This window comes from Cetorhinus maximus, chromosome 17, assembly GCF_964194155.1.
Source record: "Cetorhinus maximus chromosome 17, sCetMax3.hap1.1, whole genome shotgun sequence".
Taxonomy (NCBI): domain Eukaryota; kingdom Metazoa; phylum Chordata; class Chondrichthyes; order Lamniformes; family Cetorhinidae; genus Cetorhinus; species Cetorhinus maximus.
Window position 1 is genome coordinate 77593935 of NC_135895.1, and position 26997 is coordinate 77620931.

The 26997-nt window shown below is 45.3% G+C and overlaps 1 protein-coding gene across 2 annotated transcripts in view; it reads left to right on the forward strand.

The window, feature by feature from the left end:
* LOC144692525 (nucleus accumbens-associated protein 1-like) overlaps positions 1–21806 on the forward strand; it is a 49831-nt gene extending 28025 nt beyond the window's left edge. For both annotated transcript variants that reach the window (XM_078561489.1, XM_078561490.1), the window contains exons 4-6: positions 9480–9585; positions 12712–12809; positions 18587–21806. In XM_078561489.1, coding sequence (XP_078417615.1) covers positions 9480–9585; positions 12712–12809; positions 18587–18930 — 548 coding nt within the window. In that variant the 3' untranslated portion in view covers positions 18931–21806. The remainder of the gene's footprint in view (positions 1–9479; positions 9586–12711; positions 12810–18586) is intronic.
* The last annotated feature ends 5191 nt before the right edge of the window (positions 21807–26997 follow it).

A 26997-nucleotide genomic window follows, 5' to 3' on the forward strand; every position in this document is an offset into this window, starting at 1 on the left:
CCAGTGTGGACCAGGTTAAACTGTACTAACCCAGGGGTGGACCAGGTTAAACTGTACTAACCCAGGGGTGGACCAGGTTAAACTGTACTAACCCAGAGTGGACCAGGTTAAACTGTACTAACCCAGGGGTGGACCAGGTAAAACAGTACTAACCCAGGGGTGGACCAGGTTAAGCCGTACTAACCCAGTGTGGACCAGGTTAAACTGTACTAACCCAGGGGTGGACCAGGTTAAACTGTACTAACCCAGGGGTGGACCAGGTTAAACTGTACTAACCCAGAGTGGACCAGGTTAAACTGTACTAACCCAGGGGTGGACCAGGTTAAACTGTACTAACCCAGTGTGGACCAGTTTAAACTGTACTAATCCAGTGTGGACCAGGTTAAACTGTACTAACCCAGGGGTGGACCAGGTTAAGCAGTACTAACCCAGTGTGGACCAGGTTAAACCGTAATAACCCAGTTTGGACCAGGTTAAACCGTACTAACCCAGTGTGGACCAGGTTAAACCGTACTAACCCAGTGTGGACCAGCTTAAACCGTACTAACCCAGTGTGGACCAGGTTAAACCGTACTAACCCAGTTTGGACCAGGTTAAACCGTACTAACCCAGTGTGGACCAGGTTAAACCGTACTAACCCAGGGGTGGACCAGGTTAAACTGTACTAACCCAGGGTGGACCAGGTTAAACTGTACTAACCCAGGGGTGGACCAGAATAAAATGTACTAACCCAGTGTGGACCAGTTTAAACTGTACTAACCAGTGTGGACCAGCTTGAACTGTACTAACCCAGCGTGGACCAGGTTAAACTGTACTAACCCAGTGGTGGACCAGGTTAAGCTGTACTAACCCAGTGTGGACCAGGTTAAACTGTACTAACCAGGGGTGGACCAGGTTAAACTGTACTAACCCAGGGTTGGACCAGGTTAAACTGTACTAACCCAGGGGTGGACCAGGTTAAGCTGTACTAACCCAGTGTGGACCAGGTTAAACTGTACTAACCCAGTGTGGACCAGCTTAATCCGTACTAACCCAGTGTGGACCGGGTTAAACTGTACTAACCAGTGTGGACCAGGTTGAACTGTACTAAACCAGGGGTGGACCAGGTTAAGCCGTACTAACCCAGTGTGGACCAGGTTAAACTGTACTAACCCAGGGGTGGACCAGGTTAAACTGTACTAACCCAGGGGTGGACCAGGTTAAACTGTACTAACCCAGGGGTGGACCAGGTTAAGCAGTACTAACCCAGTGTGGACCAGGTTAAACTGTACTAACCCAGGGGTGGACCAGGTTAAACTGTACTAACCCAGAGTGGACCAGGTTAAACTGTACTAACCCAGGGGTGGACCAGGTTAAACTGTACTAACCCAGTGTGGACCAGTTTAAACTGTACTAATCCAGTGTGGACCAGGTTAAACTGTACTAACCCAGGGGTGGACCAGGTTAAGCAGTACTAACCCAGTGTGGACCAGGTTAAACTGTACTAACCCAGTTTGGACCAGGTTAAACTGTACTAACCCAGTGTGGACCAGGTTAAACCGTACTAACCCAGTGTGGACCAGGTTAAACCGTACTAACCCAGTTTGGACCAGGTTAAACCGTACTAACCCAGTGTGGACCAGGTTAAACCGTACTAACCCAGTGTGGACCAGTTTAAACTGTACTAACCCAGGGTGGACCAGGTTAAACTGTACTAACCCATAGGTGGACCAGGTTAAACTGTACTAACCCATGGGTGGACCAGGTTGAACTGTACTAACCCAGTGTGGACCAGGTTAAACTGTACTAACCCAGGGGTGGACCAGGATAAACTGTACTAACCCAGTGTGGACCAGTTTAAACTGTACTAACCAGTGTGGACCAGGTTGAACTGTTCTAACCCAGCGTGGACCGGGTTAAACTGTACTAACGCAGCGGTGGACCAGGTTAAGCTGTACTAACCCAGTGTGGACCAGGTTAAACTGTACTAACCCAGGGGTGGACCAGGTTAAACTGTACTAACCCAGGGTTGGACCAGGTTAAACTGTACTAACCCAGGGGTGGACCAGGTTAAGCTGTACTAACCCAGAGTGGACCAGGTTAAGCTGTACTAACCCAAAGTGGACCAGGTTAAACCATACTAACCCAGGGGTGGACCAGGTTAAACCGTACTAACCCAGGGGTGGACCAGGTTAAACTGTACTAACCCAGGGGTGGACCAGGTTAAGCTGTACTAACCCAGTGTGGACCAGGTTAAACCGTACTAACCCAGTGTGGACCAGGTTAAACCGTACTAACCCAGTGTGGACCAGCTTAAACCGTACTAACCCAGTGTGGACCGGGTTAAACCGTACTAACCCAGTGTGGACCAGGTTAAACCGTACTAACCCAGTGTGGACCAGGTTGAACTGTACCAACACAGTGTGGACCAGGTTAAACTGTACTAACCCAGAGTGGACCAGGTTAAACTGTACTAACCCAGGGGTGGACCAGGTTAAGCTGTACTAACCCAGGGGTGGACCAGGTTAAGCTGTACTAACCCAGTGTGGACCAGCTTAAACCGTACTAACCCAGTGTGGACCAGGTTAAACCGTACTAACCCAGTGTGGACCAGGTTAAACCGTACTAACCCAGTGTGGACCAGGTTAAACCGTACTAACCCAGTGTGGACCAGGTTGAACTGTACTAACCCAGAGTGGACCAGGTTAAACTGTACTAACCCAGAGTGGACCAGGTTAAACTGTACTAACCCAGGGGTGGACCAGGTTAAGCTGTACTAACCCAGTGTGGACCAGGTTAAGCTATACTAACCCAGTGTGGACCAGGTTAAACCGTACTAACCCAGTGTGGACCAGGTTAAACTGTACTAACCCAGGGGTGGACTAGGTTAAGCTGTATTAACCCAGTGTGGACCAGGTTAAACCGTACTAACCCAGGGGTGGACCAGGTTAAACTGTACTAACCCAGTGTGGACCATTTTAAACTGTACTAATCCAGTGTGGACCATTTTAAACTGTACTAATCCAGTGTGGACCAGGTTAAACTGTACTAACCCAGGGGTGGACCAGGTTAAACTATACTAACCCAGGGGTGGACCAGGTTGAACTGTACTAACCCAGTGTGGACCAGTTTAAACTGTACTAACCCATGGGTGGACCAGGTTAAACTGTACTAACCCAGTGTGGACCAGGTTAAACTGTACTAACCCGTGTGGACCAGGTTAAACTGTACTAACCCATGGGTGGACCAGGTTAAACTGTACTAACCCAGTGTGGACCAGGTTAAACTGTACTAACCCAGTGTGGACCAGGTTAAACCGTACTAACCCAGTGTGGACCAGGTTAAACCGTACTAACCCAGTGTGGACCAGGTTGAACTGTACTAACACAGTGTGGACCAGGTTAAACTGTACTAACCCAGAGTGGACCAGGTTAAACTGTACTAACCCAGAGTGGACCAGGTTAAACTGTACTAACCCAGGGGTGGACCAGGTTAAGCTGTACTAACCCAGTGTGGACCAGGTTAAGCTATACTAACCCAGTGTGGACCAGGTTAAACCGTACTAACCCAGTGTGGACCAGGTTAAACTGTACTAACCCAGGGGTGGACTAGGTTAAGCTGTATTAACCCAGTGTGGACCAGGTTAAACCGTACTAACCCAGGGGTGGACCAGGTTAAACTGTACTAACCCAGTGTGGACCATTTTAAACTGTACTAATCCAGTGTGGACCATTTTAAACTGTACTAATCCAGTGTGGACCAGGTTAAACTGTACTAACCCAGGGGTGGACCAGGTTAAACTATACTAACCCAGGGGTGGACCAGGTTGAACTGTACTAACCCAGTGTGGACCAGTTTAAACTGTACTAACCCATGGGTGGACCAGGTTAAACTGTACTAACCCAGTGTGGACCAGGTTAAACTGTACTAACCCGTGTGGACCAGGTTAAACTGTACTAACCCATGGGTGGACCAGGTTAAACTGTACTAACCCAGTGTGGACCAGGTTAAACTGTACTAACCCAGTGTGGACCAGGTTAAACTGTACTAACCAGTGTGGACCAGGTTAAACTGTACTAACCCAAGGGTGGACCAGGTTAAACTGTACTAACCCAAGGGTGGACCAGGTTAAACTGTACCAACCCAGTTTTGACCAGTTTAAACTGCACTAACCCAGTGTGGACAGTTTAAGCTGTACTAACCCAGTGTGGACCAGGTTAAACTGTACTAACCCAGTGTGGACCAGGTTAAACTGTACTAACCCAGTGTGGACCAGGTTAAACCGTACTAACCCAAACTGGACCAGGTTAAACCCTACTAACTCAGGGGTGGACCAGGTTGAACTGTACTAACCCAGTGTGGACCAGTTTAAACTGTACTAACCCATGGGTGGACCAGGTTAAACTGTACTAACCCAGTGTGGACCAGGTTAAACTGTACTAACCCGTGTGGACCAGGTTAAACTGTACTAACCCATGGGTGGACCAGGTTAAACTGTACTAACCCAGTGTGGACCAGGTTAAACTGTACTAACCCACTGTGGACCAGGTTAAACTGTACTAACCCAGTGTGGACCAGGTTAAACTGTACTAACCAGTGTGGACCAGGTTAAACTGTACTAACCCAAGGGTGGACCAGGTTAAACTGTACTAACCCAAGGGTGGACCAGGTTAAACTGTACCAACCCAGTTTTGACCAGTTTAAACTGCACTAACCCAGTGTGGACAGTTTAAGCTGTACTAACCCAGTGTGGACCAGGTTAAACTGTACTAACCCAGTGTGGACCAGGTTAAACTGTACTAACCCAGTGTGGACCAGGTTAAACCGTACTAACCCAAACTGGACCAGGTTAAACCCTACTAACTCACACAGGACCAGGTTGAACCCTACTATCCCAGACAGGACCAGGTTAAACTGTACTAACCCAGGCAGGGCCAGGTTAAACTATACTAACCCAGGCAGGACCAGGTTAAACCGTACTAACCCAGTGTGGACCGGGTTAAACCGTACTAATCCAGTGTGGACCAGGTTAAACTGTACTAACCCAGACAGGACCAGGTTAAACCGTACTAACACAGACAGGACCAAGTTAAACCATACTAACCCAGTGAGGACCAGATTAAACTGTACTGACCCAGACAGGACCAGGTCAAGCTGTACTAATTCAGAGTGGACCAGGCTAAACTGTACTAACCCAGGCAGGACCAGGTTACACTGTACTAACCCAGACAAGACCAGTTTAAGCCATACTAAACTAGTGTGGACCAGGTCAAACTGTACTAATCCAGTGTGGACCAGGTTAAACTGTACTAACGCAGACAGGACCAGGTCATACTATACTAATCCGGACATGTTCAGGTCATACTGCACTAACACAGAAAGTACCAGGTTAAACCATACTAACCCAGACAGGACCAGGTTAAACTGTACTAACTCAAGCAGGACCAGGTTAAACTGTACTAAGACAGACAGGACCAGGTCATATTATATTAATCTGTATAGATTCAGGTCATACTATACTAACCCAGACAGGACCAAGTTAAACTGTACTAACCCAGACAGGACCAGGTTAAACTGTAATAACCCAAGCAGGACCAGGTTAAACTGTACTAACCCAAGCAGGACCAGGTTAAACTGTACTAACCCAGACAGGACATGGTTAAGCTGTACTAATCTAGTGTGGACCAGGTCAAACTGTACTAACTCAGAGTGGACCAGGTTAAACTGTACTAATCCAGTATTATCCAGGTTAAACTGTACTAACCCAGACAGGATCAGTTCAAACTGTACTAACCCATTGTGGACCAGGTCAAACTGTACTAACCCAAACAGGATCAGGTTAAACTGTACTAACCCATTGTGGACCAGGTCAAACTGTATTAATCCAGTGTGGACCAGGTTAAACGGTACTAACACAGAGAGGCCAAGGTTAAACTGTACTAACACAGACAGGACCAGGTTAAACTGTACTAACTCCACGTGGACCAGGTCAAACTGTACTAATCCAGACAGGACAGGGTTAAACTGTACTAACCCAGTGTGGACCAGGTTAAACGGTACTAACTCAGCGTGGACCAGGTCAGACTACTAATCCAGACAGGACAAGGTTAAACTGTACTAACCCAGTGTGGACCAGGTTAAACGGTACTAACTCAGCGTGGACCAGGTCAAACTGTACTAACCCAGACAGGACCAGGTTAAACTGTACTAACCCAGACAGCACCAGTTTAAACTGTACTAACCCAGGCAGGGCCAGATGAAGCTGCACTAACCCAGGTCGCATCAGGTTAAACTGTACTAACCCTGACGGGACCTGGTTAAGCTGTACTAACCCAGTGTGGACCTGGTTAAACTGTACTAACCCAGACAGGGCTGGGTTAAACTGTACTAACTCAGGGTGGACCAGGTCAAAACGTACCAACCCAGACAGGACCAAGTTAAACTGCACTAACCCAGGCAGGGCCAGATGAAGCTGCACTAACCCAGGTCGCATCAGGTTAAACTGTACTAACCCAGACAGGACCAAATCAAACTGTACTAACTCAGGGTGGACTGAGTTAAACTGTACTAACCCAGGTTGCACCAGATCAAACTGTACTAACCCAGCCAGGACCAAGTCAAACTGTAGTAACCCAGGGTGGACCGGGCTAAACTATCCCTCCCGTTGTGGGGTGGAAGAGATTGAGGCTGAATGTGGGTCTGTAGCTTCTTTGCTGGGAAGAAGGTGACTTGTTTTTGGGGATTTGGGTATACAGTGATCAATGGCACTCGTGTGATGGTAGCACATCGCAAGACACAGAAATGTGCTGGAGAGGGGAAAAAAGCAGCCAGCTTTCCTGCTCCTGCTGCCTTCCAATGGCACCTACTGCAAAGTGCAAGAGTCTATCCGTGGGTGAGAACATACTATACTGTGTAGTTACAACAACAACTTGTTATTTATATATTGGTGTGATTCATCTCGAGACTGATAACTTTGCAAAGAGGCGAATTCCCAAACAATCCCATGGAAATAATCAAAGGGCAAGATTTCACTTTTTAAGACTTTTACAGTGACAAACAACCTAAAGTCAACATAATTCAAAGATTAACTGGCAGGCAAATCTTACATCAATTAAAAAAAACTTTATTCCACACTTCAGGCACACGTGTAGTATCAAAGGGCAAGTCCAAAAGCTTCTCCAGCTCTCTGGCTGAGCTCAATTACTCCTTCACATGTTGAAGTGAATCATCCAGTGTCCTTCACTAATCGCTCCACTCTCATCGAATCTTCAGGATCTGATTATCACCACCAAGGTACACCTCGATGAAACTTCCTCTCCCTCAGGTCACTGACGATCCAGAATGCCAGAGATTCCTGTCTCCGACCGATTTAAATAGTTTCGTTGACTCTGGTTCTTCCCTTGGAGAGTTTTACTTCTGCTCCCCACCACCCCCAACAATCTTTTCCTGCAGAACAGGGAAGGCCTATTCCTGGGAGAGTTCTAATTCTCTCCTCCCTGTTTCCCATCAGCAGCCTTTTCTCTGTTCTGTGAGCTTAAAAACTACAACTTGACACCTCAATAGGTTTCTATTTGACATTCCTCTGCCTCTTCAACTCTCAACCCCACGGCACCTGAAGTCACATGGGCACTTCTCTGAACTGAGGTTTGAGTTAAAGGGATCTTTTAAAATATAATCATCTTTCAAAGTTCAGCGTTCATGACAACCGCGTCTTTATATAGTAAAACATTTCAAGTTGGCTCTCAGGAGCATTTTCAAATAAAAAAAAAGATCCTGAGTCACATAGGATATTAGGGCATTTTATTAGTATTATTATTAGTATTATTAATATAGTATTATTAGTCACATGTTAGGGCAGATAATCAAAAGCTTGGTCAGAGAAGTCGATTTAAGAAGCATCTTACAGAAGGAGATGGAGAGGCTTAGAAAGGGAATGAGCCCACGCCGCTGAAGGTTCTGATGCCAATGGTGGACCAATGAAAATTGGTGATGGTGAAGAGGCCAGAAATGGAGGAGAGTAGAGTTCTTAGTGGGTTGAAGGGCTGGAGGAAGTACCGAGATAGGGACAGGAGAGATCATGAAGGAATTTGAAAACAAGGGTGAGAGTTTTAAAATCACAGAATCACAGAATATTTAGTGCAGAAGGAGGCCATTCGGCTTATCGAGTCTGTACTGGCTCTCTGAAAGAGCTTTCCACCTAGTCCCACTCCCCTGCCTTATCCCCGTAACCCTTCACATTCCAGATAGCAATCCAATTCCCTTTGGAAATCCTCAATCGAACCCACCTCCACCAACCTTTCAAGACGTTTGTTCCAGACTCCAACCAACCACAGGTTGAAAATTTTTCCTCACATCACATTTACTCCTTTTGCCAATTATTTTGAATCTGTGCCTCTAGTTTCTGATGATCTCCTGAGTGGGAACAGTTTCTCACTGTTTAAAAGCAAAATACTGCGGATGCTTGAAATCTGAAACAAAAACAGAAAATGCTGATAGGACTCAGCATCTGTGGAGAAAGAAACGGAGTTAACATTTCAAACCCGTATGACTTCTTCAGACTCTTTAGCTCTGAAGAAGTCATACGGACTTGAAACAATAACTCTGTTTCTCTCTCCACAGATGCTGAATTTTACCAGCATTTTCTGTTTTTATTTCTTGCTATTTATCCTGTCCATACGCCTCAGATCTTGAATTCCTCTATGAAGTCTCCTCTCAGCCTTCTTTTCTCCAAGGAAAAGAGTCCCAACCTCTCCAATCTACCCTCATAGCTACAGTTCTTTATCCCTGGAATCATTCTTGTGAATCTAAATTGTTGCTTAACTGGGAGCCAGTGCAGGGGTGATGGGTCAGTGGGACTTGGTGTGAGTTAAGACATGGGTAACAGAGTTTCATGTGACCTCAAGTTTACAGATTATAGAATGTAGGAGAGCAGCCAGGGATGCATTGGAATAGTCAAGTCTAGAGGTAACGAAGGCATGAGTGAGGGTTTCAGCAGAGGATGAGCTGAGACTGGGTCAGAGTCGGGTGATGTTACAGAGATATAGACGGCTTAGTGATGGCACTAATATGAGGTTGGAAGCTCATCTCGGGGTCAAATATGACAGGAAGATTGCGAACAGAGTGGCTTAATCCCAAGGAGAAGGATAGAGTTGTAGCTGGGGAAAGGAGTTTGGGGTGGCGTTTGAAGACGATGACTTCTGTCTTCCTAACATTTAATTAGGTTGAATTTCTGCTCCTTCACTACTGGATGTAAGAGGAGCAGTCTAATTATTTAGAGACAGTGCAGAGGCGGTGGTGAGGTAGACCTGGGTGTTACAGGAACATGTGGAATCTGATGCTGTGTTTTCAGACAATGCCATGAAGTTGAATAAAACTGAAGCGACTGTCCAGCACAGCCTAGGAGTTGGTTAGGAAATGAGCTAGTGGACACTTGCTCTATCTTGTGGAAAGGAAGGAAATACACTGTTGAATGATGGTTCCTGCTACCATTGTACCTACAGGTACGAGTGTGTACATCACACGAGCTCAACTTATGAACTGCCACATCTGTGCGGGGACAAGACACAAAGTTTTGCTGCGGAGGCTGCTGGCGGCGTTTTTTGACCGGTGAGTTGGAACTTGGCAGTTGTCATCTGGTCTGTGAAGTTCGCTTGGTCCAGGGGTGTGACTGCAACCAAACAGCCGTTGAACTGTGTGAGCTTTTACAGAAAACGTTTGTGCCTGTTATGACACAGCAGTTTTTAAAGGCTGAGTTATTTAAAATCCCAGAGGGAAACTTTAAACAACTGTTGGTATGTTTTGAGATGCAGCTCTAAATCCAGGAATAAGACCACCAGTTCTCAAGAGCTTTTTATATTAAGCTACATGAGACATTTATTAATTTACAACAAATTAAACGTATACACATGGCTCAAATTACTACTATCGTAACTATTTAACAAATTCCCAAACTAATCTCCACTAAGACAACAATAACCAGTAGACTTAACCAGACACCAGACAAAGCATTTTCACCTTAAGAATTCAAAAGGAGGTTCCTTTCAATTTAGTTCCTTTGCAGACAGTTGTAGGCTTACAGCTGCTTTGATGTTACATGCCCCTGCGCACACAAACTCCTCTCAGGTTATACCCAGCCTGCCCTTTGAATGTAAATTCCCATTGTATCACCAGGCCCTTTGAACTCCACCTCTTCTAACAATAGAACCCCTTTCATAGTACCAATTTTTATTAGTAATATAAACATTGCTTGGTCTCGCCTTCTTATATGCTCTATTCAACAAAATGCAAATGTATTCTTTGCCTCCCTGTTTACATCTCAAAACTACTATACATCAAAGCACCCAGACTAGCTGGTTTTAATCCAATTAACACACACAGACTAAACCTCTATTTAAAAAAATAATTTCCAATAACACTATATACATTAATAGCTTCATGACAATGCCTCTACAGTGCGGTTGCCAAATCTGCTTGGGGCTATTTCTGGAGGTTTCATCACATGATTGCATCCCGTAGTCCCGTCATTGGTCCATCCTCCAGGGTCACAGCTTCCTACAGGACGGTGATTGTACTCTGTTATCCAATCGGATTATTATTGACTGTCAGAAAAAGAGCCTTTCTCCATCTCTGATTGTTTGATAACTAAATAATGCAAAACCGGATTTTTAATGTCCCTATCATTTTTGATCTGAGGTTTTTAGATGACTGCATCCTGGAGATTAACCTTCAATTTCCCGAGGTTCCTGGAGATAATCCAGAAGAGTTGGCAACTCAATTCTGTAAAGTATAAATTTCAAAACCATTTATCGGTTCTGGGTCATCATGACAATGAAAAAGTTGAGCAGGCTTTTTTTCACACAGTGTAGGATTTGTAAGTCTTTAGTGTATGATATGAATTCAGCTCTTTTGTCCATGTTTGAACCATGGCTGTAATGAGGTCATGAGCTGAGTGGCCCTGGCGGAACCGAAACTGGGCATCAATGAGCAGGTTATTGCTACGCAAGTACTGCTTGATAGCACTGTTGATGACCCCTTCCATCACTTTACTGATGATCGAGAGTGTACTGATGGGGCGGTAATTGGCCAGATTGGATTTGTCTTGCTTTTTGTGCACAGGCCATACTTGGGCAATTTTGCACATTGCCGGGTAGATGCCAGTGTTGTAGCTGTACTGGAACAGCTTCCCTAGGGGCGCAGCAAGTTCTAGATCACAAGTCTTCAGTACTATTGCCGGAATATTGTCAGGGCTCATAGTTTTGCAGTATCCAGTGCCTTCAGCCTTTTCTTGATATCAAGAAATCGAATTGGCTGAAGACTGGCATCTGTGATGGTGGGGACCTCCAGGGGAGACCGAGATGGATCATCTACTCGGCACTTCTGTCTGAAGATTGTAGCAAATGCTTCAGCCTTATCTTTTGCACTGATGTGTTGGGCTCCTCCATCATTGAGGAAGGGGATATTTGTGGAGCCTCCTCCTCCAGTGAGTTGTATAATTGTGCACCACCATTCACAACTGGATGTGTGGCAGGACTGCAGAGCTCAGATCTGATCCGTTGGTTGTGGGATCACTTAGCTCTGTCTATCGCGTGCTGCTTTTTATGTTTGGCACGCAAGTAGTCCTGTGTTGTAGTTTCACCAGGTTGACACCTCTTTTTTAGGTATGTCTGGTACTGCTTCTGGTATGCCCTCCTGCACTCTTCATTGAACCAGGGTTGAACCCCTGGCTTGATGGTAATGGTAGAGTAGGTGATATGCCGGGCCATGAGGTTACAGATTGTGGTTGAGTACAATTCTGCTGCTGCTGATGGCCCACAGCGCCTCATGGATGCCCAGTTTTGAGCTGCTAGACCTGTTCTGAACCTATCACATTTTACAAATTGGTAGTGCCACACAATAAGATTGATGATGTTCTCCGTGTGAAGATGGGATTTCATCTCCACAAAGACTGTGCAGTGATCACTCATACCAGTACTACATTGGTCAGATGTAGCAGTGACAGGTAGATTGGTGAGGGCTGGGCTAGAGCGGTAAATGGTAACTGACTCACTATCTGGGAGAGCAGGACATACCCAGCGATGTTAATGGAGGTGTCTGGGACATTGGATGTAAGGAATGGTTCGGTGAGTATGACCATGTCTGTGGGACAGCTCTCCCAATTTTGACACAAGTCCGCAGATGTTAGTGGGACTTTGCAGGATTGACTGGGTAGGGTGTGCCTTTGTCGTTTCCAGTGCCTAGGTAAATGCTGGATGTTCTGACTGGTTTTATTCTTATTTGACTTTCCGTGGCAGTTGGCTTTCTCGCCCATTTCAGAGGGCAGTTAAGAGTCAACCACATAGCTGTGGGACTGAAGTCACACGTGGGCAAGGACGGCAGGTTTCATTCCCTAAAGAGGCATTAGCGAACTGGATGGGTTTTTACAACAATTACTGAGGTTAACTTTCTATTCCGGTTTTATTTAATTAATCAAATTTAAATTTCCCACTTGTCATGGTGAATGGTGGGATTTGAACTCTTAGCTCCAGCTCATTAACCTAGGCCGCAGGATTGCTGGGCCTGCAACATTACCAATTTGTTGCCCTTCCTATACCGCTTGCTGCTGGTGCCTATAACAGGAGCTACCTCCATGGCTACATGGGGCAAAGTCACCAGGAACCATCACATAGTTTGGTGAAGGTGTGTCTGCCAATCTCCCTCGCCTGATTTGACTGGTTATTCATCTGGTCCCAATAGGAATACCCTGGCTAACAGCTGCGGTACTGGAATCCGTTCCTCACTCTGCGATCCCAGTCGGAAACCACTGGATAGCAGGATACTCAACGCCATTAAAGGTAAGCGTAGAGGGCATTGTGACCATGGGGTGTTTATAGAGAGCTGTTAATGGTGAAAAAGGCAGTGGGAAGGGAATGGGTACTGAGTTGTCCAGTGTGTTGGGCAGAGAGTGGGAAGGGTGCAGTGAATGGGCCGAAGGGGTTTATGAGACACTTGAAGGCTCAGCCACTGATGTTTGGGACAGGAGGCTGGAGGGGGTGAGAAAGGAGCCAGAGAGGTTAGAAGGGACCAGACTGTGAGCATGAGGACGAGGGATTTAAGTTTGATGACTGGGTGGGGGGAGGTGATGTGGTTCGGTCAGTCAGTCAGTAAGGGGGGGTGGCATTATACCCCGGGGAATGACAGCAGCTAAATCCACCAGCCACAGGAATTTCTGAAAGAGAAAAATCAAAGTAATGTTAGTGTCTCTCTCCCTGATTCAAGGGTCCAACACTACCCAGTGGAAACTTGCCTGTCCAAGGGATCATTAATGCTCCTGACCTCGTCATGACCATAGCTCTGATCTCTGTACAGTGAAGGTGCACTATGGGGATGTTGAATTTGAGTTGTCAGGTTTGGCTGTGATGCTCTCTGCAGTCAAATAGTTCATGATAAATTCCCGATTGGATTTCTTGGCCATCTTATATTAATGGCCTCTAGTTCTGCTCTCCCCCACAAGAGGAAATATTCTCTCTATATCCACTCTATTGAAAACTTCTCATTATTTTAAAGACCTCTATTAGATCACCCCTCAGTCTTCTTTTATCAAGAGAAGAGACCCAGCCTGTCAATCGTTTCCTGATTTTATATCCACACGTTTCTGGGTTAATCCTTGTCCATCTTCTCTGCACCCTCTCCAGTGCCTCTATCCTTTTTATAACAAGGTGACCAGAACTGCAGGCTGTATCTAAGTGTGGTCTCACCAAGGTTCAATACAGGTTTAACATAACTTCCTCCTTTTTAATTCTATCCCTCTAGAAATAAACCCTCCAGCTGGGTTTGTTTGTTTGTTTATGATTTTGTTAACCTGTGACACAACTTTTAGTGACTGGTGTATTTGTATTCCGAGATCCCTTTGTTCCTCTACCTCACCCAGACTCTGGGCAATTGATGTATTTGTATTCTGAGATCCCTTTGTTCCTCTACCTCACCCAGACTCTGGGCGATTGATGTATCTGTATTCCGAGATCCCTTTGTTCCTCTACCTCACCCAGACTCTGGGCGATTGATGTATCTGTATTCCGAGATCCCTTTGTTCCTCTATCCCACGCTGACTTGCACCTTCAAATAATAGTTGACCTCACTCTTGCTCCTATCAAAATGGACTACTCACGTTTACCTGTGTTGACTTGCCAAATTATTTGCTCATTCTGTAATTTACTGAGGGCCTTTTGAAACTCCAGATAAATTACATCTACTGGATTACCATTGTCTACTCTCTCCTTTCTCTGACACCTCCTCAAAATATTCAATAAGGCAACATTTTCCCCTTTTGAAATCCGTGCTGACTATTCGTTATTGTATTTCTCATTTCTAAATGTTCTTCTAATCTCTCCTTTAGTCAGGATTCCTTTATTTTTCCTACCAACAATGTTAAGCTGACTGGTTTATAATTCCTTGGACATGTTCTGTCCCCTTCTTAAACATAGGAATTACATTAGCTATCCACCAGTCCTCTGGTACAACACTTTTCTAATGGATTATTAAATATAAGTAGTAATGCCTCTAATATCTCTTCCCTTAGAACCTTTAAAAATATGTGGATTCAATCCATCCGGAACGGGTGCTTTATCCTCTTTGAATTTGATTAGTTTATTCAATACCTTCCCTATTTATTTTAAATGCATTTATCTCATCATTCAATCTCATGTCCACTCGTTCTACCTCCCTGGTAAATACCAAAGTGAAATATTCCTGCCAACTCTCTATCATTACCTGTGGCATTATCCTGTATATCCCTTCCTTTTTTAAATTGATGTGCCTATAAAATATTTTACTGTTTTGTTTTTTTGTACTTTGATTGTTTAATTTTATAGTTATTCTTTGCCTTCCTAATTGTTTTTTTTAATTTCTCTCCTAATCTCTTTGTATTTTCTCTCTTATCCAGCATTCCTCTGCTGTCTGTGTACTTAGTATCAGCCTCTTTCCTAACCCTCAATTCTTCCCCTATGTCTGTATTCATCTGTAGGTATTCACTAGTGTTTAGTGCCTGAGTAATCCATTCGTCCTTTAATCATTTTAAGCACTTCAACTTGGACTCCTAGGAAGCATCTGATAAGGTTCCACATAACAACCTCATGGTATTGAAGGCAAGGTGATGAGCTGGTTAGGATATTGATTGGGAATAATGGAAATATACTGGAATTGGAAGGGATTGATTAGTGGTGACCCACAAGGATCTGTGCTGGGGCATCTACTATTCACTGCATTTATTAATGACTTGGATAACAAAATAGTGAGCCGTAAGTCCACATTTACCAATGACACAAAGACTGGTGGAATATTAAGTAATGTAGAAGATAGCATAAAGAGATTGGTAGACTTAATGAATGGGCAAAATAGTGGTAGATAGATTTCAGCACAGCTAAGTGTGAGGTCATCATCCAGTTGGATTAAAAAAAGGTTACCTTTGAGTGTTCTTAAATGGTGAAAAGTGGAGGTCCAAAGAGGTTTATGTGTCCATATACACAAATCACTAAAATGTAGTAGTCAGGTATTAAAAAGTAATCAAAAAGACTAACAGAATGTTAGCCTTTATGTCTGGAGAGCTAGAATGTAAAGGAGGAAGTATTTGCTACAGTTATAGAAAGCCCTGGTTAGATTTGGCATACTGTGTACAGTTCTGGGCTCCACACCTTAGAAAGGATATATTGGCCTTGGAAGAAGTGCAGCGCAGATCTGGAATGTTACCAAGGGTTAGAATAATAATAATTAAATAATACTTAGAGTAAGGCATGTAATCCCTGGAATGTAGATGGTTAACGGGTGATTTGACTGAGGTTTTTCAGATTTTGGAAGGAGTTAATGGGTAGATAGAATGTTTTTTCACTAGTAGTGGTGTCGAGGACAGAGGGGAATAACTGACAGGAGAGTCAGTAACCAGAGGACACAGGTTTATTATCATGGGTGAAAGAGCTAGATAGGAGATGAAGAGAATTTTTTTTAACATGGTTATGATCTGAAAAGCACTGCCTGAAAAGAGACTCAATTAAAATTTTCCAAAGGGAATTGGATAAACCTCTGAACAGGAAAAATTTACAGGGCAATGGGGAAAGAGCAGTTCAGTGGAGCTAATTGGATAGCTCTTTCAAAGAGCCAGCACAGGCATGGTGGGCTGAATGTCCTCCTCCTGTGCTCTCTGATTCTACAGGCAGAGTGAGATGGTGAGGGGCCTCACGGGGACTCTCTGTGATTCCAGGCTAGCTCGCTGCCCGTCCTTGCTCAACTGGGGCTCAGTGAGTAGAGCTCTCACTTCTGAGTCAGAAGGCTGTGGATTCAAGCCCCACAGAGACTTGAGCACATAATCCAGGCCGACACTCCTGACACTGTACTGAGGGAGTGCTGCACTGTTGTAGGTGCCCCCTTCCAGATGAGACATTAAACTGAGGTCTGTGGGAGTGGGCATAAAAGATTCCATGGCACTATTTGGAGAGCAGGAGGGAAGTTCTCCTTGGTGAGCCCTGGCCAACATTTGTCCCTTAACCAATGTCATTAAAAACGGAGTATCTGGTCATGATCTCATTAGTTAAAAGCAAAATACTGCAGATGCTGAAAATCTGAAACAGAAACAGAAAATGCTGGAAAAACTCAGCAGGTCTGACAGCATCTGTGGAGAGAGAAAAACAAAGTTAACATTTCAAGTCCATATGACCCTTCCTCAGAGCTGAAGAGAAGTGGAAATGTGATGAAATTTAAACTGTTTAAGGGGGTGGGGCAGGTGGAGCTGGATACAAGGCCAGCGATAGGTGGGGACAAAGGAGGGATTGACAAAGATGTCACAAGCTAAAGGAGAAAGGGATTGTTAATGGTTGTGGTTAGTGCTAAAAGAAGGTGCTGATAGTGGCGTAAAGGTAAGACAGCAAAATGTGATTATAGCAGAACAAGGGTAGCATTGTGTGAAAGAACAGCATGGAACAAGTAACAGGTGGCCCTGTAGGGGATAGGGTGGGGGGAGGGGGCAATGGTGGGGAAAAAAAGGATAGAAAATGGGATAAAAAAGGGGATAAAACTATGGATAAATGAATAAAAATAAAACAAGTGGATAAAAAATAAAAATGAATGTAGAAGAAAAGTGATAAAAAAGGGGGTGAGGATGGAGGGGTGAGTTTATGGTCTGAAGTTGTTGAACTCAGTCTTAAGTCCAGAAGGCTGTAAAGTGCCTAATCGGAAGATGAGGTGCTGTTCCTCCAGTCTGCGTTGGGCTTCACTGGAACATTGCAGCAGGCCAAGGACGGACATGTGGGCATGAGAGCAGGGTGGCGTGTTGAAATGGCAAGTGACAGGAAGGTCTGGGTCATGCTTGCGGACAGACCGAAGGTGTTCCGCCAAGGGGTTACTCAATCTGTGTTTGGTCTCCCCAATATAGAGGAGACCCCATTGGGAGCAACGATTACAGTAGATCAAATTGAAGGAGGTGCAAGTGAAGCGCTGCTTCACCTGAAAGGAGTGTTTGGGCCCTTGGACGGTGAGGAGGGAGGAGGTAAAGGGGCAGGTGTTGCACCTTCTGCAATTGCATGGGGAGGTGCCGTGGGAGGGGGATGAGGTGTTGGGGGTGATGGAGAAGTGGACCAGGGTGTCCTGGAGGGAACAGTCCCTACAGAATGCTGACAGGGGGATGAGGGGAAGATGTGTTTGGTGGTGGCATCATGCTGGAGTTGGCGGAAAATGATCCTTTGAATGCGGAGGCTAATGAGATGAAAAATGAAGACAAGGGAGAGCCTTTCATGGTTCTGGGAGGGAGAGGAAGGTGTGAGGGCAGAGGCGCGGGAGATGGGCCGGACACGGTTGAGGGCCGTGTCAACCACTGTGGGGGGGAACCTCAGTTAAGGAAGAAGGAAGACATGCCAGAAGTGCTGTTTTGGAAAGTAGCATCATCAGAGCAGATGCGATGGAGGCGAAGGAACTGAGAGAATGGGATGGAGTCCTTACAGGAAGCGGGGTGTGAGGAGCTGTAGTCGAAGTAGCTGTGGGAGTCGGTAGGCTTATAATGAATATTGGTGGACAGTCAATATCACCAGAAATGGAGACAGAGAGGTCAAGGAAGGGAAGGGAAGTGTCAGTGATGGACCATGTGAAGGTGATGGAGGGGTGGAAATTGGAAGCAAAATTAATAAATTTTTCCAGGTCCAGATGAGAGCATGAAGCAGCACCGAAACAGTCATCGATGTACCGGAGAAAGAGTTGTGGGAGGGTTCCTGAGTAGGACTGGAACAAGGAATGTTCCACATACCCCATAAAGAGACAGGCATAACTGGAGCCCATGCGGGTACCCATAGCCACACCTTTTATTTGGAGGAAGTGAGAGGAGTTTAAGGAGAAATTGTTCAGTGAGAGAACAAGTTCAGCCAGACGGAGGAGAGTAGTGGTGGATGGGGATTGTTCAGGCCTCTGTTCAAGGAAGAAGTGGTGTGTATGATCTCATTAGTGTTTGTGGGAGCTTGCTGTGCGCAAATAGGCTGCCACGTTACAATAGCAGGCACACTTCAAAAATGTTTCATTGACTGTAAAGTGCTTTGGGACACCCTGATGTTGTGGAAGGTACAAGATAAATGCAAAGCTCTCATTTTCTCTTTTGCAGTTTACTGTCAGAACTTTGCCCCGAACTTCAAGGAGAGTGAGATGAATGCCATTGCCGCAGACATGTGCACCAATGCCCGGAGGGTGGTCCGCAAACACTGGATCCCCAAGCTGAAGCTGATGCTTGCTGAGGGAGACGGCGTCTACCGCTCAGTCATCACCGACGGAGCGACTGGGGGTTTGCCCGAGGGGGCGTCTGGGAGCCAGGAGATGGAGCTGCCAGGCACTGGGCAAAGGCACGAGTCCAGTGGGATGAGAGCAGGTGGTACTGGCCACCGATATGAGACAGGTTTCCCAGAGGGTCTGGAAGACACTGGGAACGGTATCATGGAGGCTCCAAACTAACGGAGCCCAACAGGCATTCCCAGAAAAGGACACATGCTACGTAGAGAGTCAGATGTGTCGTGGGGTTTAAGTGCTTGGGGATTTTTAGTGGTGGCTCAACCTGGAAATGAGATAGACAGTGTGTACCGGGCGGGGTGAGGGAGGGCATCATTGTACCATGCCTGACACCTAACCCTCTCACCGCTGGAACACCTTTATAGTGCTTTGGATAAATTGCGATTGGGGTGGGATTATCATGAATGTAAATTTAAGAAAAAGACTTGCATTTCTATAGCGCCTTTCACCTTAGGATATCCCAAAGCGGTTCAGCCAATGAAGTACTTTCAAAGTGTAGTCATCGTTGTAATGTAGGAAACGAAGCAACAAATTTGTGCATAGCAAGCTCCCACAAACAGCAATACCAGATAATCTGGTGTTGATTGAAGTATAAAAATTGGCCAGGATACCAGGGAGAATGCCCCCTGTTCCTCTTGAAATAGCGAGGTGAGATATTTTACGCTCTTGAGGCGATACATATCTGAAAGAGGATACCTCCAACAGTGCAGTACTCCCTCAGTGCTGGTTATGGGACCAAGTCTCTGGAGTGGGCCTCAAACCCACAACATTGTGACTTAGAATTGAGCATGCTATTCACTGAGGCATGGCTGACACATTAGGACCAGGAATACACTGTCCAGCTGATCTCTGCCCTCCTCACTAATGGCCAATAATTCAAAGCATGTTTACAGTTTGGGGAGAAAGTCCACATTGAGATATGGAATGTTGACTGGGCACATCAGCAAAAACAACTCAATCCCACATTTAACAAGAAAAAATTGTACATTAAGCAAGGACAAAGGGATCAGCCTCCACTCGTTGCACTGATGGCTCACTCACTTGGCTCCATCCCTTTCTGCCTGGCCAACATTGTCTGGTATCCAAGTCACACCCCACAGAACATGTTCTCTGTTTAGCGTTAAAGGATCTGTTCCAAATCTCCATTCGAATGATAGTGTTGTGAGTAAATCACCCATAATCCATTGTAATGCTTCTCACCCTCTCCCAGCCCACACCCTGTATTTCCAGTATTACATACATTGGACTTACAGTGCAAAACCAGGTCATTCAACCAAACTGGTCCATGCAGTGTTTCTGATCCACATGAACCTCCCATCATTCTCCAGCTAACCCCACCAATCCTTCTGTTCCTTTCTTCCTCATTTGTTTATCCAGCTTTCCCTTAAACACACCTATACTGTTTGCCCCAACCGCTCGCTGTGGGAGTGAGTTCCACATTCTCACCGCTTTCTGGGTAAAGAGGTTTCTCCTGAATTGTTTATTGGATTCACTAGTGACCATTTTATAGCCTCTAATTTATGGACATTGTGTCAATTTACATATAAGCTTTGTTTAGGTGTTTTTGAAGCCCTTGTTGAAGCCTCCCAAAGCAGAATTTACATTTGGGAGCAATGGAGGTCTACCAGTGAAACAACAGATTGTATTTTTTTGGATGGGGTGGGGGACAGTATAACTTGTTTCAGTGTGCAGTGACTGTTGGAACTCAGAGGAACGGAACAGGCAGGTGTAGTACTGTGGGAGACTGCATTGCTGGATGTACCCACTAAACCATGGTCTGCCTATTCACTTGGGTGATAATAGTACTGTGGCACCATTCGAGAAATAGCAGAGGTGGAGGAATGTAGGCATTCACAGCACCAAAGCAAAAGTTCATTCATCGTATTGCTGTTTGTGGAATCTTACTTGTACAAAGCAGCTCCCATTTTCACCCGCATAATGGCAGTCAGCCAAAGAAGTAACTCATTGTATATAAGGCACTTTGGAGATGTTTGAGGGATGTAAAAAGATGCATTTTAAATGCAAGTCTCAGCCTTTTCAAATTAGCAGGTATGTAATGCCTTCTAAAGATAACTTATCTTGGTGTTTTTCACTATAAAGAAACAACCGTATGATAATCTTCTGGCCAGGTCATTGGGGCTGGTCCAGTTTCTCGCCACCCGCTCTGGTCTGAAGGTCACTGGCAAGATCCTGGGTCTGTCCCTTTCCTCCTGTCTGAAATACTAACAGTTAAATATGTTGATTCCAAAGCATCCATAATCCAACCTGGCACCACGGTAGTGGTGGAAGAACTCTAAACGTTTGCAGAAGGAATGGAACTTGCGGAGGTGGGAAGAATGTAAGCTTGGTGTTTGATTGGCAGAACATGTTGGCATTAATGGAGGTGGTTACTAACCACTGAAGGCAGCTGAACTCAGGGATGCTGCACTACTTCAGGGGGTCCTGAACTAACACCACAGGTACCACTGGACTTTGAAACACACCCGCCTTGCTGTTTGAAATGCTTCTGGAACCTGCGTTGCACATATACTTGTTGACACATTTTGGGCTTAGGGCCAGAAACTGCCTCTGTTGCAAATCAGAATGGCTTTCGCTCCCTGTTTACATGGATGGGCAGTGAGCAGTGGAAACGTGCTTGTGTATTTTTTGGCAATTAGGAATGTAAAGTGTGTTTTGAATCCTGGTTTCTGATGAACATAGACAATTTTGGGCTTTGGTGTTTGGAAGACTCTTCACTTTCCCGTTGACTGTTGAAAGATTGGCTATGAGACATGTCGCAAGTGGTCCCTTTCTTTTCTCTACAGCTGCGCTTGGGTGTGTGAATCACCCCGATGGACCCTTTCAATCTTGTACCGCTTTTCCAGTGGCCTTACTGACACAAAATGGGACACTAGCCCGTTTAAGGACAGGTCCTAGTCTGCAATGAACCAACCTGCTAATTGTTAGTGTGACACTGTATCTCATGGTGCTCCCATTGATGTTTGTTGTATGTATCATTTTAAACAAATAACATGTATAAATGCAAATGTAGCTCAACAGTCCCATATTGCATGGTCCTTCACACTTACTATGCACTGGTTTTCAATGGTGTTGCCCTGTAGAGATACAACAGCTGCCTCCTATGGATCTACCTGGGTGTAGTGTGGAGCAGGTCATAAGGTGCAGGAGATTTCAGGATCTCAGTTTTGCTTGTGTACAGTTTTGGTCTCCTAATCTAAGGAGGTAACCTAACCATGGGAGCAACTAAAGTTTATTAGATTGACTCCTGGGTTGAGAGGGTTGTCCTCTGAGGAGATCAAGTTGAATGGGTTTATCTTCTCCGGAGTTTAGAAAAGTGAGAGGTGATCTCATTGAAACCTACAGGAATGTTAATGGCAGATTTCCTATTTCCCCAGCCTGGAGAGTCTAGAAATAGGGATAAGATATCAGATGTTTAGGACTGAAATGAAGTGAGATATCTTCATTTAGAGGGTTGTGAATCTTCAGAATTCTCCACCCCCTGAGAGCTGTGGAGACTCTATTATTGAGTATATTTGAGACAGAGACCGCAAGACTTTTGGATACAAAAGGATAGGGAGGAAAAGTGGAGTTAAGGTTAATGATCTTATTGAATGGCAGAGCAGGTTCAAAGGACCAATGCCTACATGAGCTCCTGTTTCTTATGTCAGCCAGATTGGGTAAGGATGCAGGATTTCTCAGGGCATTAGGGAGCCAGTTGTTTTCCTGACCGTGCAACAGCTTCTGCTGATTTCAGCCATTCAGATTTTTAAAAAAACATTCCAATATCCTAAATGCTGTGGTGGGATTTGAACTCTTGTTCTCTGGGTGATTGGTCCAGGCCTCTGGTTTACTAATCCAGTAATGTCACTTACACTTACACCATATCAGATTTGAACACCACAAAATCAATTGAATTCCAGCTTAAGATATATTGCTGACTAATAAAATGATCAAATGCTCACTGCACTGTTACCTTCCACCCATAGCATGCTTTTCTGTAGACATACTTGTATCTCTAGTCAACACAGATTGAGAATGGGCAGCTCGAGTTTATGTGCAGCCATATAAGGGTCCCTGCTCCTTTCAGCCAGTGGAAGAGGATATTTGACCATTCAAGATGTCGCTGACACAGCTGCATAGACCCTTTTCTGCACTAGTTATGGTCAGCTATCTCTTGTTCTTCTAGGTGCTAGATTAAACTCTGACCAGCTCATTGCACTTTATAGTGAGGTGGTTCTGTGTACATGGAGGAGGTGGGAGGCAGGGGGGCTGGAGAGAGTGAATCCTCACCGGAGGTATAAAGTAGTGACCAATTCAAAAAGACAGACCTTATATTTAATACCTTTTCTCACTTCAAGACACACCCAAGTGCCAATTAAGTACCAATTTTTGAAGCGTGGTCACTGTTGTAATGTAGGGAGATATGGCAGCCAACTTACAACAGCAAAGTGATAATCTGTTTCAGTGATGGTTGAGGGTTAATTTTTTTTCATATTCCTTCCTGAGGTGTGGTCATTGCTGCCTGGGCCAGTGTTTATATTGCCCGTCCTCAATTGCCCTTGAGAAGGCGGTGCTGAACTAGGTGGTAGAGGTCGCAGGTTTGGAAGGTGCTGTCTAAGGAGCCTTGATGAGTTCCTGCAATGCATCTTGTAGATAGTACACAATGCTGCTACTGTGCATCAGTGGTGGAGGGAGTGAATGTTTGTGGAATGGGTGCCAATCAAGTGGGCTGCTTTGTTCTGGATGGTATCGAGCTTTTTCAGTGTTGTAGAAGCTGCACTCATCCAGACAAATGGGGAGGATTCCATCACACTCCTGACTTGTGCCTTGTAGATGGTGGACAGGCTTTGGGAGGTCAAGAGGTGAGTTACTCTCTGTGGAATTCCTAGCCTCTGACCTGCTCTTGTAGCCAAGGTATTTATATGGCTAGTCCAATTCAGCTTCTGGTCAATGGTAACCCCCAGGATGTTGATAGTGGGGAATTCAGTGATGGTAATGCCATTGAATGTTAAGGGGAGATGGTTGGATTCTTTTATTGGAGATGGTCATTGCCTGGCACTTGTGTGGCGTGAATGTTGCTTGCCACTTGTCAGCCTAAGCCTGGATATTGTCCACGCCTTGCTGTAAATGGGCATGGTCTGCTTCAGTATCTGAGGAGTCTCAAATGGTGCTGAACATTGTGCAATCATCAGCGAACATCCCCCCTTTTGACCTTATGATGAGGGAAGGTCATTGATGAAGCAGCTGAAGATGGTTGGGCCTAGGACACTACCCTGAGGAATTCTTAGTGATGTCCTGGAACTGAGATGATTGACCTCCAACAACCACAACCAATTTCCTTTGTGATACGTATGACTCCAACCAGCAGAGAGTTTCCCCCCCACAATTCCTATTGACTCCAGTTTTGCTAGGGTTCCTTGATGCCACACTTGGTCAAATGCTGCCTTGACGTCAAGGGCAATCACTTTTACCTCACCTCTGGAGTTCAGCTCTTAAGTCCATGTTTGGACTAAGGCTGTAATGTGGTCAGGAGCCGAGTGGCCCTGGTGGAAACCAAATTGAGCTTCAGTGAGCAGGTTGTTTCTGAATAAGTGCCGCTTGATAGCACTGTCAACAACCCCTTCTGTTACCTTGCTGACGATTGAGAGAAGAATGATGGGGTGGTAATTGTCCGGGTTGGAATTATCCTGCTTTTTGTGTACGTTGCCAGGTAGATACCAGTGTTGTAGCTGTACTGGAACAACTTGGCTAAGGGCTCAGCTAGTTCTGGAGCACAAGTCTTCTGTACTATTGCGGGATATTGTCAGGGCCCATAGCCTTTGCAGTATCCAGTGCCTTCAGCTGTTTCTTGATATCACCTGGAGTGAATTGAATTGGCTGAAGACTGGCATCTGTGATGCTGGGGACCTCTGGAGGAGGCTGAGATGGATCATCCAATCAGCTTTTCTGGCTGAAGATTGTTGCGAATGCTTCAGCCTTATCTTTTGCACTGATGTGCTGGGCTCCCCCATCATTGAGGATGGGGATATTTGTGGAGTCTCCTCCTCCAGTGAGTTGTTTAATTGTCCACCACCATTCAGGACTGGATGTGGCAGGACTGCAGAGCTTAGATCTGATCTGGTTGTAGGTTTTGTAGTGGTTTGATACAAGTGAGTGGCTTGCTAGACCATTTCAGAATCAACCACATTGCTGTGGATCTGGAGACACATGTAAGCTAGACTAGGTAAGGACAACAGATTTCCTTCCCTAAAGGGGCATTAGTGATGGGTTTTTACAACAACAATGATTTCATGGTGACCATTACTGAGGCTAGCTTCTAATTCCAGATTTAACTGAATTTAAATTCCACCAGCTTTAAACCCATGTCCCCAGAGCATTAGCCTGGGCCTCTGGATTACTAGTGCAGTGACATTACCACCACTTCCCCTGAGGGCCAGGCCACTGGCAAGAACTTCCCAATTCTTCAAAGTATTTTACCTACTACCTGAGGGGGCAGCCTTGGTTTAATATCTCAATGAAAGAAAGCAGCTCTGACAGTGCAGCACTCCCTCAGTACTGCACGGGGAGTGTCAGCCTTGATTATGTGCTTAAGTCTCTTGAGAGGGACTTGAAGCCACTACCTTTTGAGTGAGAGGTGAGAGTGCTTACAACTGAGTCAAGGCTGAGGTATAACTCAGAACCCAAGAGTTGATATTTGGAAGTTGAGGTGATGTTAAATTATTTACCGTCTGAACCATTTACAGTTTGGACTAAAATAACTTGTTTTCATTACAAAAACTGATCATTACCTGGCATAGTCATCTGGCATTGTTCAGTTAAATACTGTGAAGGGGGATTGCATGGTGCATGTGCTAAACGTGCCAAGCAGGATTTGTAATCTGTACCTGCCATGATGTATTAACAAGCTTCAGGTCACACTAGCCAGAGTGCCTAAGAGATGCTGGTAGAACAACCTGCATTTATTTAAGCTCCTTTCACAATAAAGGATGCCGAAACAGAATGAAGTGCTTTTGAAATAAAAACAGGAAATACTCAGCAGGTCAGGCAGCATCTGTAGAATGAGTTAAACTATCAGGTTGATGACATTTCATCAGAACAAGTACTTTTGAAGGGTTGTCGCTGTTGTAGGAATTGTAGCAGCCAATTTGCACACACTAAGTTCTCACAAACAGCAGTGAGATAATGTCTGTTGATTGCGGCATGAATATTGGCCAAGATACAGAGCAGAATTCTCCTGGTTTTCAAATGGTGCTAATGGGTGTCTTAATAAGGGGACAGATGGGGACCTCAGTTTAACATCTCATCTGAAAGACAGAAAACTTACCCAAGGGAAGAGGGCCAGGAACTACAACACATTACTTTTATCTTCAATGAAATATAATTTCACCTGGAAGAAATAAATTACTCTTTATCTTTGCTATACTTTGAATACCATGGAAATGCCAATTAAGATTAACATTCGCCTCCCGGGTAATGGAGATAGAATCACCTCATTATAAAGTGTGAAACCTGGTCAGGGCTTGTGCTAGCATCTAAAAGATCCCAGATCAAAATCACATGGCCCTCCACTGGAACTTAGCCAAATATCTCAAGACATTCGGTTTTTTTTAAACTGACCATTACCAATGAAAATCAATGGGCAGAATTTTCCCCCCGTCGGAAGGGGCGGGGGTATGGAGTTTAGGGTTGGGCGCATGGAGGCGTGCCTCTATGCGCTCCCTGTGCAGGCAGGGGTGTTCCCTGAGCCAAGAGTGCGTTTATCTCCCTGAGGCTAAGTGCTGCCTCAGGGAGATCGGCTCCTGTCTGAAAAAATTTTTAAAAGTGAAATAAATTTCCCTGACATGTCCCCTCATGTGGCCTCAAGGTTGGACGGGCAGGTCCATTAATTACTTTAACTACTTTGTCAATGGCCTCAATTGGCCATTGACAGGTCGGCGGGCACACAGCTGATTCTGCTGAACCTCCACCCACCCGAAAATTGAAATGGGGCGGGGTGACATCGGGAGCAGGCCCCCCACCCCCGCTCACCAAACGGGAAATCCCGGCCAATATCACGGAGCAACCACTGACCAGCATAAGCTCAACCTTCTCAAACCGCACTTCCTTGTAATGCCAAAAAGCAATAACCGTTCCAAATCGCGCTTTGCAACCCAACATCAGCGATGATGTAGACTGCCTTATGAAGAAAGATTGGACAGGCTAGTGTTGTGTCTGCTGGCGTTTAGGTGTAAC